The 18,223-nt window shown below is 48.6% G+C and overlaps 1 protein-coding gene across 13 annotated transcripts in view; it reads right to left on the minus strand.

Moving 5' to 3' along the window:
* Positions 1–18,223, minus strand: part of IQSEC1 (IQ motif and Sec7 domain ArfGEF 1) — a 282,288-nt gene that overhangs the window by 113,311 nt on the left and 150,754 nt on the right. Inside the window, exon 1 of one of the 13 annotated variants that reach the window (XM_048315519.1) lies at positions 17,362–18,113. The exons of the other annotated variants lie outside the window; for them this stretch is intronic. Within the exon in view, the coding sequence (XP_048171476.1) occupies positions 17,362–17,438 (77 nt within the window). The 5' untranslated portion in view covers positions 17,439–18,113. Of the gene's footprint in view, positions 1–17,361; positions 18,114–18,223 lie in introns of those variants that run through there. 13 annotated transcript variants of the gene reach the window in all.

Here is an 18,223-nt window from a genome sequence, read left to right on the forward strand (position 1 = left end):
GGAGCACAAAACTCAAACTAATTCTGCTCAAAAAGCTGCCACATATATTTTTACCATATGCCTCACCTCCAGCGAGCTCCCTTGAATAGAATGTACAAAAAGCTCCCTTGAATAGAATGAAACTCCTCTACCACTAGACAAACAACCCTACCAGCTCAGTAAGCCATGGTTCTGCTGCAACAAGCTCTTTTGGAAGGTCTGTGTAAATAAATAATAAAACAGGCTGTTAACTTCTCTGGACTGCCCTGGATTAGGTTTCTGACTTCTAGGGTTTCAGTGCATGTCATTAGACCCTGCACCCTGCAAGCACAGAGCCTTGGCAGACTCCAGCCCAGGGCTGCTCTCAGCCCAATCTGAAAGTCTGAGCGAAACATCGGTGCAGTAATTTTAATGCAAAGACATTAAAACTCAAAAGAGTGCTGGAAGTTGATTTAATTTTTTGCTACTTAGCTAAGCTGGCTTCAGGTCCTCCTTTCAGTGAAACAACACAACTTTGAAATGAAGCTGGTGTGGGCAGTGAGTAAAGGCAGCCTCCAGCCCTCACCCTGCGGCATCACCTCCACATTCCCAGAGTCATGGATTGGGTCTGGACCACTGGGGGTCATCTGTCCAACCTCCCTGCTCCAGAACACCTCTGCAGTTATCCGACCTGTCCCAAAACCCGCACATGGCAGTTCCTAGGGCTCCCCAGCAGCAGCAGCAGGGCTGTGCTGAGGGTGCCTGTGCACCCCAGGGCGCTCGCCCTCACCTCAGGGTTCTGTGGCAAGAAACACTTAAATGCCTGCAAATGTTGCACACTCTGGTACTTCCCACCAACCCTAAAGCAAGGATTAACCTGCAATCACCCGCCGTCTCTGACAGCCCCTGCCTGTGCATTTTGAGCTTTTATCAATAGTACAGAGTGAGAGACAAAAAGAGCACACAGAAGTACTGAGTGGGAGCATTTTAATGAGTCCGCGTAACAAAAAAAAGGCAGAAAGAGCTGATGAGGTTCTGGCCCTCTGCTCTGAGAGGGCTGTAACCCGTAACCAGTTGAAGCTCACTGCACTTAAACTACAAACCTCTCATTTACATGAACAATCAGATTGAAATAACCCAGCCGTGTAAGCAGCCACCCACCCCAGCTGAACACAAGCAACATTTAAAGGCAGCTAAATGACTTTTTAAAGATAACCAAGCAGAACCAAGCAATGCAATTCCCCCCTTGAACAAGCTGCCCCAGGTAGAGCCAGTGAGCTCAGAGGAATTAACACCACGGCGATTCCCTCTCCGGCTTCCTGTGCACAGAGCAGGCACAGCGGGGCAGACACTCACCCAAATAACTCATTTCAGGATGCAAAATGCACAGGACACACTCACACCCCCCTAACACAGAGCTCTGAGGGCACCAACTTCATGCCACCCTTGCCATGGTTTGTTCCACTGGCGTTGGGAGTGCATCAAACCCTCCCCAAGCAGCGTGGGGCTGCTGGCGCGGCCACGCTGAGCACATCTCCCACCCAGAGGAAGGCCTGCTCTGGGGTAATCACAGCTCTAAAGCCTCCAGAAAACCACGCACTGTCTGAGGATTGAAGTCCTGAGATGAGTGACAATGACTCACATTTGGCTTTGTCTCGGAGCTTCTCAAGTGCAGCATTTTGCAGATGACAAAGAAACCCACGTAGAAACCAAATACAAAAATAAACAGGTTGGGGAGGTAAATATGGATATATCTGGGTTTGTTTGTTTGGGTTTTTTTCCTTTTTAATCTTAGAAGTGAATTTTTAGTAATTCTCATTAGTGTTTGAGCCATAAAGTAGCTACAGGAAAATCACATTGGTAATGTCTGATCTTAATGAAAGGTGCCAACTCTACTGCTTACCACTGTAACAATACATAACAGAGATTCTCCTTATCCAGAGGAGCTTCACAAACATTCACCCTGCAGGTGCCAGGAGGAACAGCTGAGGTGGGTGTTGTAGTTGCCATTTCAGGTGAAAACTGACAAGCACAAATTGAATATCTGATTATCTATCCCATTATCTCTGGTCACATGTTAGCTGCTGATGTTTGCCCATGAACTACAGAGCAAACTATGCCCAGCCCTGGCTCCCAGCCCACACTTTTGCACTGATCCCAGTGTAATTTAAAGCAGTCTGGATGCTGAGAACATTTATGAACAAACCCCTACCCAAGTTACATCAAATTTTATGTACTCCAAGCTTCCAAATTTTATGTGGTCCATCCTGACCACCCCAGCTCCAGTAGCTGCCCCAAATGCCACCCAAGCCCAAAGGGGACCCTTGCGCTGGTCAGGGTGTTGGTTTTCCTTGATGAAATCACTGCATTGTTCTGTCAGCCTTCAGGAAAAAAAAAAAAAAAGGCCAAAGCAGACAACTAAAAATAAAGTATGACAGAACCAAAATGGAAAATGTTTGTAGCAGAAGGAAAATAAGGGAAGAAACTCCCTGGCAGCTCAGACGGAGGACTAATTCTTACTTTTTTCCAGATGTGTGGAGCACCAAGAAGTAACCATTGACTGTTTTCCTCCATTACTTGCACTGGAACCTTAAGATGCAAGCTGAAAACTATGTGTTACACTGCTATAAACCCTGTAATTTATTCTCTGTGGGCTGGGATGTGCTGATTCAGATGGCTCTAGTCTCCAACCACAAGCCCCATGCTTGGAGCGGGCTGGCCCAGGGACATCACCAAGGACGAGCCATTCCCCATGCAGGAGCTGCTCCCAACACTTGTTCCTCTGCTTTAAAACTGCCAGGATCCTCTGAATACAGCAGCCAACCCGAACATATTGACAAACAATTTCCTAACTGTGCATTTGCCTGTCCCCCAGCCACGCTGGGTCACTGGAATGCAGCTCTTACAGAAATAAATGAGGACTGATGCTCTCCCCAGCTCTGCTTCCAGGCTTTGCCAGCTCCCTGATTTTAGGGCAGTTTCCCACCTGCAAAAATCACAGGTGGAGACTCCCCAGCAGAGGAGAGCACTGCTTTTTAGTGCCATAGGCCCTCACGGTGGCTTTCAGAGGGGTGGAAGGGCAGTGTCACCCCCTGCACAGGGACGGGGACAGTGACAGGTCAGCGCGGAGGGCGAGGGACTCGTGCAGGGCTGCGGTGACAGCACAGCCACTGCCACCCCCTGCACCTCCCTCAGGGACTGACACACACCACGTTCCCATCCCAGAAACGCGGGAGACAGTGCTCTGGGCAGGAACACTGAGGACCTTTGTGCAGGCAGGGACTGCAGCCACAGGGAGAGCCAAAACCCCGTGCTGAGCCAGGGAAGGGACAGTCAGCCTGTGTCCCACCAGGGGCAAACAGTGCAGGCGGGACAGGAATGACAACTCTCCCCCTGGATACCCGGGACCATCAGCTCTGGGTGGGCACTGTCCTAGGGCTCGGGGGTCCTAGGGCTGTTCTGTGCTGTGGGGGTCAGCCAGACCCGGCCTCTCTTGCCCAGAGCAGCTGTGGCTGCCCCTGGATCCCTGGCACTGTCCAACGCCAGGTTGGACGGGGCTTGGAGCACCCTGGGGTAGTAGAAGGTGTCTCTGCCCATGGCAGGGGGTGGAATAGATGAGTTTTAAGGGTCCCTTCCAGCCCAGACCATTCTAGGATTCTCCCCTGCTATGCCTTGGGAAATAACCTGGCAGCAGCGAGGCTTCACAGGCTCAGAGAAGCGAGCTCTGGAAGGACACAAGCTTCATGCTAAGTGCAACAAGCTCAGCTTTGGCACAACAGTGAAGAAATCCCTTCGTCTTCATAACTTTTGCAATTGTGCTCTAGGAGCTGGCCAACAGCCCCCAGCAGGAAAAAAGGCACCATTAATTTTAGGCAGTGCGGTGTATTTCCACACCACACGGTCCTGCTCTCTCCTAAGCTTATTCCAGCACCACCTACACTCCCCTAGGCTAAAAACAAACTGCTGCATTCTCCTCTTGCACACGGATTTCCCCCTGCAGACAGCTGACCCCACAGGTTTGGGGTCTGGTCATGCAAACCCAAGCACACGCACGCAGATGTGGACGGGCTCTGCCCACGAGCCACGCGGTCCAGTGAGAACAGGCAACAAAGACTCAGTCAAATGTGGTTTTTTAAAGCTGCTGCAGTCCAATGGAAACAAGATCAACCCTATGGCCTAATTTTCCTTTTGGAGTGGGGCTGTTTTCTCAGCGAGGCACAAACCCCCTCATTCATCAGGGCTGCGGGACAAGTGGCCCAGTGTAGTCGAGGCACTCACTGGTGCCCAGTGTGGGGGCACCGGGGTGGGCACAGAGGCTCCCACCAGGGCAGGGCAACACCAAACTCTGCTGGTACAGAGCACATCGAGGCTGACTGGAACCTCCAGCAAGGGCTGCACAGGCTCCAGAGTCTCCCAGAAAGGGGACAAGAGGCACAGAGGGAGAAGGACTGGGATAGCCTCCCCCTGGGTGGGTAAGAATGTGAGCCCCAGTGGTTGCTGAAGTCTCCCAAAACACAGGGAGAGTTTTAGGGTCTCTGAATTGTGTCAGAAAAGCAACCTAGGGTGGCAGAGAACTTTTTCCACAAAGGAAAACTTGGTTTTTTATTCTCTTTAACTTCTTGGTGTCGCTGCCAAAGAAAGATAGGATCTGTCAAAACAACGAAAAACATTAATTGAAAATCCTCTTGTTACTCTGCATTTCACTGGCTGTGAGAGCCACCAACAGCTCTATAAATAAGCCCTGCTGTGAATAACTCAGCTAATATTCAACCCACCCTACACAGCAGTAAGGTCACTGATGAAATAAAGAACTAGCTGTTCACAGGACATCACCATTTGCATGTCAAACTTCGGAAAAATCACCACACCCGAGGCCTCTGAGGAACTTTTAAAGTTTAGTCTTAGTAGGATCATCCACCCTCAGGGCTGAGGGGTTTGCACGGGACTTTTCTCTGGCAGTTCCAGCAGCACCGAGGCTGGGATGAACATCTGGGCTGCAAAGGCTGCACTGATGTGCTTTTTCAGGCTATCCCTCTCCTTCTGGTTCTAAATACAGATCATAAATGAAATTACTTTTATCTTAATCGAATCCTCTCTACGGGATTATTTCCAGTTTCTATTATATTGACTCTGCTGGGAACTAAGGGACTTCTTAGCTTTATTTTGGTACCCTGATGATAAAAAGTGTGATCCACAGTCTCATTCTGAGTCCTAATGAAAGTCCATGCAGGAATTCAGGCTCTCTAAATGATTTCCTCAGCCCACAATAATTATGCAGTGTGAAATGCAGTAATTATTTGGATTACATGACCTCTCCAGGGGAGCTGGCGTGGCCAAAGGTACCATTTAACCCACACAGCTGTGTCCCACCAAGAAACCACGGCCTGCGACTGGGTAACTATTTTAAAACATATTAAAAAATCGCTGTGAGGACGCACAATCACCAAGTGTCTCTCCCAATGGCCCCATTCCTGGAATGAGCTCTGCTGGAATCCTTGGCAGCTGCTCTTGGCAGGGAGCAGTGTCCAACACCCCGGGGCTGTGCCCAGCCACGCTCAGCACCCACAGCCCAGCCTCTCCCTTCATCCTTCATGTGTTTTCCCAGGTGGGATCACAGCACTGCACCAGCCTGGAGACAACAGACACTGAGTCCAGAGTTTTATCCTGCCCTAAAAGCCACCTTCTTTTCACCCCCCTTCCCCGTTGTCCGAGGCAAGTGATGCTTGCAGAGTGCCAAGAACAACCTCTGGGTTTGGGGGACAGGACAAACAGAAAATTATGACAGGCAAGCATTCAGAAGAATCAGAACTTTTGAATTTTCATTCCCTAAAATAAGGTTCCTTTCATATTCTTATTTTCTCCTGCTTGCAAATGAGACAGAAAACTCCATGTTCCTGGAAGATTTTTTGCAATAACCCTGTCGCTTTCTCTTTGCATGTTCAGTATAAGGCTGAGGAAGAATCTACCCCAACAAGCCTCCCAGGCTGCTGAGAGTTAACTCTGCAGGGAGCAGGAGCCCAGCAGCATGACAGGCGAGCTCCAACACATGCAGCTCTCAGCCCCAGCCCCAAAATGAAGTTTTATAAATCCCCCCGTACCTGATCGTCCTGACAGAAATGCAGTATTTCCACATCAGGTTCCACATGGCACTGCCATCCCCCTTCATGACCTTCCCTGGGGCGTTTGCAAAGGGAGAAGGATTCCAACCAACCCCAGGACAAGTCGGCTCAGCGGCACACGGTGGAGTTAGTCCAAGGTTCAGGCAGCAGCCCAGCTCTGATTCACGAATTCCAAGTGATTCCTTCGACCTCCACTCAAGTGAACTCCGAGGGAAGGCAGCTTTCCCATCTGAAGTCTCGGGTTACTCCTTTCTTCATGATTTATAAGATTCGGTGTTTACATTATTTGCAAGCCAGAAGAGATTATTAGAGGCTGTTCAGAAAGCTCCGTGTTACACTCACTGCTCCAAGCTGCCAAGTCAGAAAACCCTACCTAGGCAGCACCTGCAGGAAGTTATTCCCATTTATTCCACTTCAAAAACAACCCCACCAGCCCAGTAACACTGCCCTAGAAAATCCCTTGTGAGCCCTGTAAATGCTCACCCAGTACACTCTCCATCAAATGCCTCGGGCTGGAGGAGCCCTCAGCTGTTCGCAAAATTTTTTGTGTTCTGTAATAAACTTTTTGGTGCCAAAAAAAGTAATGAGTCATTTTCCAAAGCTGGATTTGAAGGCATATGAAGAAGTCATGGCTTTCAACGGTGAGTATCAGCTGTGACACTCAGCCCGGAAATGACAGCAACAATAAAATGACAAGATCTGACTAAAAAGAAACCCCAAACCAACCAACCAAAAGAACACCAAAACCCAACCAAAAAACCCCAGAGCACCCCAACTTATAGATTATGCATATGGAATTCTTTTGCTGTGCTGAGTAAGTTTAAACACACAGCATTTATTGCCAAAAAGTTTCAATAGAATTTGAGCCCCAGCACACACGCACATGGCATAAACCTTCGAGAAAAGTAGTATTATTGTTGTTGTAGAGACGAGCCCTTTAAATCCTGCCCTGGCATCTCCAAGACCACCCTGAAAGTCAGAGTTGTTGCTCTGACAGATTAAAGTTCCCCGAGCCTTTGCTCAGCCCACACTCCCTTCTCTGCAGCGGTCAACAGCACCATTATCAGGGGCCCTTCTGGAGCAGGGACATCAGATACATGTTTATATTATAAAACTTAATTAAGCAAGAAACCAAGTTCACGCTGTTTCTTCACAGAGCAGAACCATTCCACGATTAACTGTCTGTGTGCTGTTGCATAACTCCATTCTCTCCAGGGCCACTTTGTCCAGGATCTTGTGACTGTTCCCACTATTTGAAATACATTCTGCTTTGGAAGTTTCTGATAATTGGACCAAGCTCTTGATGGCTCGTTAGGAAAAGTCACACCAAGTTCCACAGCACACTGTACACTTAAATCAGCTGGCTTAATGAAGGAAAGTTACGTTAGAAAACTTTTATACATCTGTTCCTAACATAACCACTGAAATACATTTCAGTGCTGGAAAAAGCTCCGTAAGTCCAGGCAGCCCAGCTGAACCCTGTCCCTTTCCTTCACTCCCTAACTTAAGAGAGGAAGTGCCTACAGGAGAGATTTTCTGGTTTTTGGACCCTGTACACTTGCAATACTTCATTAGGCATAAATCAACCCATTACATAAAGAGGATAAAAGTAGTAGTTTCTGTTCTGTGCAGCACAGAGGTATCAAACAGCACCCTCAGTCGTGTCAGCTCCCTCTCTTTGAGCTCATACCTGAGCCCTCAGTGTAATTGATGTATTTAGATTACACCCTCCTTGATTCCCCTGCAGTCCCAATATTTTGACAGCGCCAGCATCTGCAGGAATAGTGTTTTATCTGTCTCTGAAGACAGATTCAGTGGATGAGATCCACAAGAGAGCAGTGTTTCCATCACCTCCTTCTGCCACGTTTCTAAACTTCGTGCACAACCAGTGACCAAAAGAATTAAAATAATGTGGGAACATCATGGGGCAAAAGCGAGATGCTGCAGGGGGATTTTTTTTTCATCTGTTTTGGTTTTTAAACCATTGCTGCAACATTTCCCACGAAAATCAGGTTATTAAATAGTATAGAGAGTATTTCAGCTCCTAAGCTGAGTTTGTCCACAGATTCCCTAAGAGACCCAGACAAACCCAGGTAGCTCTCCTCTAAGCAAGCAGGGAATATTACATAATTTATTATTATTATTATTATTATTATCAAGGAAATACATATCACTTAAAACACACCCAGAAAATGCTGCACACTATGCAAATGACATAACGAGCTAATATAACTCATATTTCAGTTCTGTGATTAAATCTCTGCTGTAAATAAGTGCTGTTTATTCTGCTGCAAATATGAAGTAGGGATTGCTGTGAGATGCTCCTTGAGATGATATTTGAGGGGAATGTTCAACCGCACAGTGTCCTGCAGAGCTGGGGGAGGTCAAGGCCTGGCTGGATGTGCCAACAGAGAATAGCTGCTGATTCCTGTGAAGAACTGGTGATTAATCAAACCTGATCCTGTCTCTCATGCTGGGCTGCCTTCTCTAAAAACAGCTCCTCCTGCGTATCATTACCTAGGAGGTAACAGGAGGCATGGCCACGAGAAGCTGGACACATCAGCTGTTTGTTAGTAGCCAGAAAAATCTTATTGAGGAACAGAGGAGCTTTTCCAGGAGCAATGAGACAGTGAAGCCCTTCTCTCTGGCTGTTTACTTCCCTCCCCTTGGTCCCCAGTGACATCACCATGCCCCAAACAAGGCACAGATTTGCATCTCAAGTGATTCACTGTTTTGAAGCCTTGTTTGCTTTCCCTTTAGGACAACCAGGATGAGCCCCAGCACTGCAGGGGCCACCTGGTGCCTTTGCCATGGATTTTCCGTGTTCTTCATCCATCACAAGTGACTGTCACCGCTGCAGTGACAACGCCGTCCCACACGCACGCAGGCTGGGAGCCCGTGGGCACTCAGGAGGGCTTTCTGGAGCTGCCTGCCGGGGCTGTTCCTCCCCTCTGGGTGTGGATGAGAACTGCATCACTTACTTATCTCTTCCCCTCGAAGTAAACCAGCAGATTCCATTCGCAGCACATCACTGCACCCACCCAGCCACCCCGAGCGCAACTCCCCGCACAGATTTACTTATTTGCTGGGGTTTTTTGACTCCTGGAAACCTTTGTTAGCTCTGCCCTGCTTGCAGGTACCTGCAGCAGCTCTCCCTCTCTGCAGCCCTGCGTGTCTGGACGCACGGCAGTGCCCCAAGTAAAACAAGCTCTTGAGTCCTCCCAACCTGCAAGAGGAAGGTGCAAGGAGAAGTTCTGCCTCCTTCCAAAATTTCTTCCCACTTCAGGACTGGTTTTTCCAAACCCAGCATCACCAGTGCCCACACTAGATGCCTTGGACCTGCATTTTGCTGCCTGTAAAACAGGGAAAGCAACTCTCAACTTTGCAAAACATTTTGTTTCTCTTCTAGGAGGAAATATTTAGTTCAAACAGCCCCAACCACTAATTCAGAGACGCTGCTGTGGCTTTTGGGAGCTGAGCACAGCGTGGGGGCAGCTGAAGGTGGGTCCCCCTGAGCTGCAGGGTCAGCAGGAAGGCTCTGCTCAGCTGCTGGGGAGCACTGCCTGCAAACGCTGATGCAGGAGAGTTTGCACCAAGGCAGCCTGGGCACACCAAGGCACACACACAGCTTTGGTTCTGCTGACTGGACACAGGAGCAGGGAGCTGCTGCAGGGCAGGGAAAACAATTAGAAGAATCAATATCATAGAAATGCTGGGGGAAAAACCACCAGGTTTGTCAAAGCCCTCAACTTGGCCACGGTGAAGCACATGCCACCCATTTTAGGAAAAACAGTGGGATTCTCCCAATGTTTTTGATTCCTGAGGGAACCCATAACAGCTACAGCACACTATGTGATGAAGAGCAGTTTGTAATCCCTAAAAACCCCAATGTTGGGGGTGGGGAGGGAGGGAAAGGCAGAAGAGAATCACTGAAATCATTCAGGTTGGAAAAGCCCCTGAAGATCATCGGGTCCGACCATTCCCCAGCCCTGCCAAGGCCACCACTCATCCGTGTCCCCAAGTGCCACACCCACACATCTTCAAAATCCCTCCAGGGATGGTGACCCCACCACTGCCCTGGCAGCCTGTTCCCAATGCCTGATCACCCCTTCACTGAAGGAATTTTCTCCTAATATCCAACTTAAACCTCCCCTGGCACAGCTTGAGGCCATTTCTGAGGAACGGGAGGCTTTTAATCTATTTTCTAATTTTCACACTGGAAACAAAGCTGCTGCAGGCAAAGATACCACAAGGGACATAAATCTCTCTAAGTATTTAAAAAGGCTGGAGCTGAGGTTCCTTTACAAGTTGTAGGTGGTGTGTTACTTTTAAATGCTATTATTAGAAAGGCAGGGCTTAATTTGGAGTCTCACACTCCATTACTCTCCCCCCTCTGGAGATCCATTCCTGTTTGGCAGCAGAGCCTGCAGGATGATAAGCAGAGTGCTTGGTGGGTACAGGAAGGGAGAGGAGCCCAGAGAAAAGCAGCACCCAAGACATGGGATCTGATTTGGTTTTGGATAAAGCTGCATGCTCTGGATGGCTGCATCCCCTCACACACAGCGTGTGAGGAGATCTGAGTGCTGTCCCCGTGCCCAGGCCCAGCCTAAGTGAGCTCAGCTCAACATCCCTGCCACAGGGAATCTGCCCTGCTGCAGCCCTCAAGGGTGAGGAACACAATTTGCCTGTTTTTCTGAAGTTTCCACCACAATGAAATGGTCCCAGACCAGGATTTGACAGCATTTCTGTTCTGGTGTTCATTACATTTGTAGGTCATTCGACAAAAGGAAAATGTGACTGCTGGGCCCAGCCTGGTTTGGGTTGTCAGTGCAGTCCCAGACCTATTTTTAACTTAGGTAGCATTCCCCTTACACAACAGCTATTACCAATTAAGGATTGCAAGGAGTCGTACAAATAGATGAAGTTTAAATTTCTAGCTGGAAAAGCATTCTAGCTTTTTGGACAGCTTGGGGCGCCTTTAAACCTTCAACAAGCCAACATTTTGACTTAGGAGGTTTTCATAAAATACCTTCACCATATTTTTTCCCCAGCCTTCAGTGCATTCTCTTCCGTTCCCTTTGAAACTTCCTTCACTGATTTTTCACAAACATTCCTGAGGAAATGCAAACCACGGCGTTTCCTGGGAGCTGACAGCAGTGACACACACATGCCAGTCCTTCTGGGGAACAGAGCCAGCCTTGGACTTGGCATTTTGATAAAGGGCATCTCCCCTCACCCCAAAAAGGCTGGAGAGTTTGGGATCCTTGGCAGAGCCCCTCCAGCACCCTCCCAGCTGCAGCTTCTGAGAGACTCCTGGGACGTCTCCAGGCCACCACCGGGCTCCCAGGCTCCCTGTGCTGTGACTCAGTCTTGGACCACGATCAAAGGGAACTCAGAAAGCTTCCAATTCCCCTCTGCAGGGCACGGAGCCAGAGGCACAATTAAAATGTGACTGCTCCAGGGGCTGCCCGTCGGCTGCATCCAACTACAGGAGAGACTGGAGGGGGAAAGAAAAGCCTGGCAAACTCTGTATGCTCCAGGGATGCAGCTAAAGGGCAGGAACCCCCAGCACAGGCACCCCAGTTCCAGAACAACCCAACATCAGCCTTCAAAGCTGTCTGTGGAAGGTTAAAATCTGTTCAAGTGTGGAGAAGGGAGAACCTGAGGGCTCACAGATGGTTCCTGGGTGAGAGGGAAGGGGGTGGAGAAAAGGAAAGTTTCAGGAATCTTGGCGAATTGATGAAATGAAGATTGCAGAGAGGCAGGGGAAGGACAGGGGAAAGGTGGGGAAAGGCAGGGAAAAGGTGGGAAAAAGCAGGAGAAAGGGAGGGGAAAGGCAGAGAGGGAAAAGGCAGGGGAGAGGTGGGAAAAGGCAGGGGAAAAGCAGGGGAAAGGTGGGAAAAGGCAGGGGAAAAGCAGGGGAGAGGCAGGAGGAAGGCAGGGACACACACAAAGAACTGTGTGGTCTGGAACCCAGTTCAGCCCAGTGCCAGCACTGGTACAGGGAGAGGCATCACAGCCCCGCAGATCCGTGCCCAAATCCCACCGCACACTCGGTGAAACCAGGGCATGGCAAGCGAAGGGATCCCATGGGATGTGTGTCCCCCAGGCAGGGAGGAAGAGCGGCCTGGGAAGGCAAACCAGAAGCGTGAATTTCAGGCACGAGAGCAATGAAACCTGCACAAAGTCTCCTTCAGACACAGAGAACCATTAATGACATTACCAGGAAGGCTACCACCAGATTAGCAGGTATTTGGTGTATTTTCATTTAAATTTCCCAACTTGGAATCACTTCCCCGAGCACAGAGAAATCCTCTGATGGCTTTTAAGGCATTTTGCTACTTTGTGCATTTATTTGAGGGTTTGCTCTTAATCATTTTTCTGCTGACTGTGGGAATACTGCAAGGAGTGCTGTTTGCAGGCTGTGCTTCCAGAGGGGGTGGATTTGGGAGGTGGGGGAAGCTCTCAGCTGCTCTGCAGCTGCAGCAGCCTCGCCAAAGAATCCTCTGGAGAGGGAGCTGCTCCACAGGCACATGACTCAGCCCTGCTCTGGATGAAGTCACTGTCAAGTGAAAGCAAACTATTTGTTTCTAACAACATATATGGTGAACTCCAAACGCAAGTTCAAGGCAAAGCTCCAGTAACTTTCCCCACCCACTTTGCTTTTGTTTGGTTTAAGATGCCGAGAAGGAGCTCAGAGTTTAAGTGACAGCACGAAGATACACAAACCCACTGACATCACTGTCCAGCACTGTGCAAAAGCAGTTCCCGGCCCTCAGCAACCAGAACTTCAAGGATTTTTTTCCCTACTCCCTGCTCCTGAGGTTTGTAGTTAGCATACAGCCATCACCTCCAGGAATACGGGATGACAGAATTGTATACAGGTTTGTCCCCCTTTATTAAACCTATTTTTAAATGACGGATTTAATTATGTAGGGACACATGACCAGGGAGTTTTTTACACCTTCTTTTATGCTGCCTTTCCCTCTGTGCCAGTTTCCCAAGGCATCCCAAGGCACCTCACACAACCCCAGAGCAGAGTCCATGCTGCTGACACCAAAAATGAGGAACAAAGCCTCTCAAAAACGCATTCTTTTTAACAAAGAGTTAACCTGAAGGACAGCCCTGACACGGATCATTTCAAGCCCGTGCGCTGTCTTTGAAACAGCATCTAAATTAAGGCTGGCAATTCCTTTCATGGCTTCAAATGCTACACATTTTTCTAGGATAAGAGAGTGGGAAAGAGGATGAGCACAGAGCTGCAGGTGCCCTGCAGAGTGCAATCTCAGAGTGGCTGTAAGTAGCTTCTGACACTCAGAGACTCTGATATTCCAGGGTGGCAGCAATAAGCTGCTCCTAACAAGCCAACTCATGAAAGCATTTCCATTTTTAATCAACATTGAAACATCCTCATGGGAATGAATCATATACCAAAATACAGACCCATTTTGCCCAGAGATGGGCTTAAGCACATGATTCAACCTATCCTGAAGCACGGTGCTGGCACTGTGAGTCCCAGCTGAAGGGTGGCAGGAACAATTCCAGCTAATCCCTGGCTTCAAAGGACCAGGCACCCTCTCACTTGGCTTATTCCACTGGGGTGGCTCATTACAAATGGCCCTAATTGTTCTGGAAGGGACTCGTGCCTCCTTTAGGGAGACCAAACTGATGAAAGAAAAATTAAAAATGACAAGAAATAATTTTGAAAACGGTTTTGTTTGCCAAACAAGGCATTCCAATAAAGCAGCCTTTATGAACTTGGCACTTTGTGTTTTTTGAAATTCTCTTGTTTTAGCCAGAAGAGAGAAGACATTCTGGGAGGAAAAATTTGCAGATTTCAGCTGCCCTCAGTGCCAGTCACACATCTCCTCACCTTCTGCTTGATCTTTAATGCAATGCTAATGGCAACAATTTCTAGCCTGGGCTATTACACACCAGCTGGCAGCAGCACAGCACGAAGCTTCCCCCCTGGCTAGGGAAAATCTTCACTTTCACATGCTAAACCTGAAGTCACATGGGTTTGTAATAATCCTGGGAGTAAAGCATGAGACGTTCATCCTGCAAAGCCCACAGAAACCCGACAGTGATTTGCTCATCTTACACTTTAACCTGGCACAGAAACACATCTCAGCACCCTCCGTGTTTGTATCTGGAGGGTACAAAAACCAGCCCTCAAGTGAGGGGTTCTGACCAAAATGCACTCAACAGAGCACTGAAATCTCATTTTCGTGAATCACTGAATTACCAGACATTTCTTGGAGCAGGTTTTTACCCCAGTCCTCCCAGTTTGCTTTATGCAATTTGCTGACACTTGGATACATCAGGCTGCTGGTTTATAAACACATTACTGGAGGCATCAGCACCATTACCTTGCAGTAACTTTGTTTTGTGAATATACACGGGATGGGCAAAGTCCTGGTTATTGCAGGTGCTGCCAAATTTAAGGAATGGACTGAAACTGTGGTTGGTGGATTTTTCCCTATTTCCCCCTTCCCTTGCTGTGTTGAGAGAACATAGAGCAGCTCTCTCTGTACACGTGCTGTCTGCCCTTACCTGGCCTTTCTTTAGGACTGCCACATGCCCAGCTTGCTATTTTGGAGCTGGATTTTTACCCTGTATACATAAATAAACTTGAAAACCCGTCCCAGTTTTCCTTTGTCCCATCACCCAGGCTCAGTGCTTCCTTGCAGTGCCCCAGCTGGCACGGCAGCCACAGCCAGGGAGGGGGAATGGCTCATTTTCCTTGTCCTCCATCTCTCCCAGCCCCACAGCTCTGGGCAGTGGGGCCACCACAAAACCCAACGCACCCTGCATGGAATTCTCTTCAAGCCCATGGATTTCACTTCCATGGAAGCGGCTCCCAGAGCAAGATAAAATGATCCCCAAAATCAGAATTGTCCAGGCCAGGCAGCAGATCCAGAATCACTGAATCATTAAGGCTGGAAAAGCCCCCTGAGATCATCGAGTCCAACCCTTCCCCAGCACTGCCAAGGCCACCCCTGACCCATGTCCCCAGGTGCCACATCCCTGTGTTTTCTGAACATTCCCAGGGATGGGGACTCCATCACTGCCCTGTTTCAATGCTTGACAGCCCTTCCCATGAAGAAATTTTCCCAGTATCCAACCTGACCCTCCCCTGGCACAGCCTGAGGCCATTCCTTGTCCTGTCCCTGTTCCCTGGGAGCAGAGCCCGACCCCCGCCACTGTCTCCTCCTGTCAGGGACTTGTGCAGAGCCACAAGGTCCCCCCTGAGCCTCCTTTGCTCCAGGCTGAGCCCCTTTCCCAGCTCCCTCAGCCGCTCCTGGGGCTCCAGACCCTTCCACAGCTCCGTTCCCTGCCCTGGACACAAACCCACAAGAATTCCCTGAGTACCAAAAGCTGGAAAACAGAGCCGGACATCCCACCATGGAGCAGCAAGTCACGGCTTCCAAAGCCACCAGGAACACTTTCCACAGCTCTGAGCACTGAGTGCAGCTGAAAACCAGGGTCAGGCAGTGCACAGAAGGAAAGAGCACAGTCACTCCATGGAAATGTTACCCAAGCCCTGTTTTGGTTATCTGTTACCTCATTTTATTCATAAAAATAGGAAATATATACACAGGGCACACACAAAACCTCCCCATTGCCCCTGGGCTCTTTTCCAAGAGCATTTTAAACTATTTACAATCACTAATAAAAAGGAATTGAAAGCCTCCAGAAAGTTTTTTTCCTTCTTTTTCAGATGAACTTCCTTGCATTTAAGGTTTGTTATTCTGCAGCACCTGTTTTTCACACTTGTTTGTGCTTTGACCAAGAAATTATTTTGTTTCAAACGTGAGGAAGTCGCAACTTTCCTTCAATTTTGTTTTCTTCTCAAAAAGATGAGAACAAAGTGCCTCTGTGTGGTATTGAAGTGCTTAAGGCCTGGTCTTAGTGCTGTTCATGCAAACACGCTGCAGACAGAAGACTCAAGCACATCCAGGTTTTGATGGCAAGTAAATTAATTATCTGGGAGGAAATAAATGGGCAGCCCTGTTGCAGAGGCTTCCATTAGGAGATGTAGAATAACTCCCCAGTAATTCATTTGCCACAAAGCTGGGATTTCGCCAGGAATCCAAGACAGAAAGCTCGAGTTTAGTATTTATTTGTGTCAAAACAGCCTGGCTACATTTCTATTATTTTATATGGTTTCTCAGCAAGGGAAACATCACAATGGGCTGGGACTAGGTTGGAAATTTTTTGGCTTGGCAGCGGAATCTGTGAAAAGCTGCGAGAAGAGGAGAATAAAGCTATCTTTTGAAACTTCACAAGCCAATGGTCACAGATGAGGGTCCCGTATTGCTCAATGCAGAAAGTGCGGGGCACCCCTGAAACCTTGAAAAAGATTGGAACAGTTCCCTTTTCCAGCCTTCAGCCACCGCATGAAAAATTCAACTGCAATTAGCATTTAGTACAAAGCACTTTCTGTAGGCTGACAATAGGTAGCCAGAGCAGAAAGTGTACATAACAAGAACGGAATCCTGTTTTAGAGGATCGCACGGGTTTTGTTCACAGTGAAGGGATCCCCACTTTCCCCCCAGAAAATTCAAACCCATCCAATTCCCTCTGCTCAGCAGCGTAAATCAAGAGCAAGGAAAACGAAGTTTCAATTAAAAAGCATCAGGGTAAGTTCAGGGACATGTTAAATGGAATTGCTTATTTTGCTGTTCCATTAAATAGGCAAGCTCAATGCCTCTGACACCCAGACCTATTCTTTAGGATCACCATTCACCATCAATCATTTAAGCTGGGTGTCAGACCTGCCTAAGTGAAGTGCCCACTGCTCTGAATGACTCTGATGTGTACTTTGTGCTGGGAGGGAGAGGAAAGATGAACTATTATATTACTAAATATCTCAGGGAAATAAAGGGTCTTCTCTGCATTACATAAATTTCCATGACATTTCAATTAATCTGCCAGTGCTGTGTACAGTGTGGACACCACAGCACGAGCTCCTGTGCCTGAGGATAAAATATCAGGGAAGGAAAAGTACTGAGTCTTAGCTGGGGTGATGTGACCTAAAGCAGAGGTTAAAACCAAACAGCACCCTCACCTTCACATCTGCATGCACAGAGACAACAGCAGCTGATAATTAATGCAATTAAAAAAAAAAAAAAAAAAGCAGCTTTACAATCTTTGTCACAAGTTCTCATTAAGTGCCTACCACTCCCTTCTCCCAGGGAGCAGAACAGCGAGGAAAAACCCTGGTGGCATCATGTGCAGCCACCCCGTGCTGAGGAGCATTGCAGAGTTAACATTTTCTTACCTTTTATAGAAACCATGGAGAGGCTGGAGACATAAAAACTGCCAGTAATCCAAGCACAAGGCCTTCAACTTCAGCATTTTCCAGCACTCCTGCTGCCGCGACTGTGGTCTGCAGCGGGCTTTTAGCAACACAAGACTTTTTTGTTATGATCTGAATGACTCAAAAGCAGAGCAGCACCCTCGTGTCCCTGTGGCTGCATCACCGGGCTGTGGGATCGGCGCGGAGCCGGCGGGCAGCCCCGCACATGGCTCAGCACCTGCAGCCCCAGTGCCCCCCGCTCATACAAAGAGGCAGCCGCACAAAGGACACAAATTCATGGGCGCTCTTTGATCCCGCTCGCCGTTTATCTCTCCCAAAGTCCCCAGTCCTACCGGGATCACTGGTGTTACACAGAAATCCCACTTCTCCTTTCGGCTATTTTAGGCCATTCTGAAAGCCCTCTGGACAAACAGCGTGGATACATTCCAGCTGCGGGCTTTGATGGACCCTTGGAAAGCATCCTTAGAGCTCCCAGACTTCGGAAAATGCAGGCAATTATCTCGGTGGGCTCTGACACCGCTGCCCGGTACCCACAGCCGAGCTGTGATCTCAGCACATGGGGCTGCCGGCGTTTGCCCTTTTCCCTTTTTTGCCTCCTCTGTTAATCAGCTCCTCCTGTACCAGCACACGGGCTCCATTGTCTGCGGCACCTCGGGAACGGGGGGCTTCTCGTGACGGGGAGGGGAAAAGAGCGGAAAAAAAAGGGAAAAAGGGAGAAGGAGGGGGAAAAAAAAAAAAAAAAAAAAAGAAGAAGAAGAAGAAAAAAAAGAAGGCAGGAGCTCAGACCCTCCCGCTCACACACCAGATTGTGCTTATCTTGTTC

The sequence above is a fragment of the Corvus hawaiiensis genome, chromosome 11 (genome assembly GCF_020740725.1).
Source record: "Corvus hawaiiensis isolate bCorHaw1 chromosome 11, bCorHaw1.pri.cur, whole genome shotgun sequence".
NCBI lineage: Eukaryota > Metazoa > Chordata > Aves > Passeriformes > Corvidae > Corvus > Corvus hawaiiensis.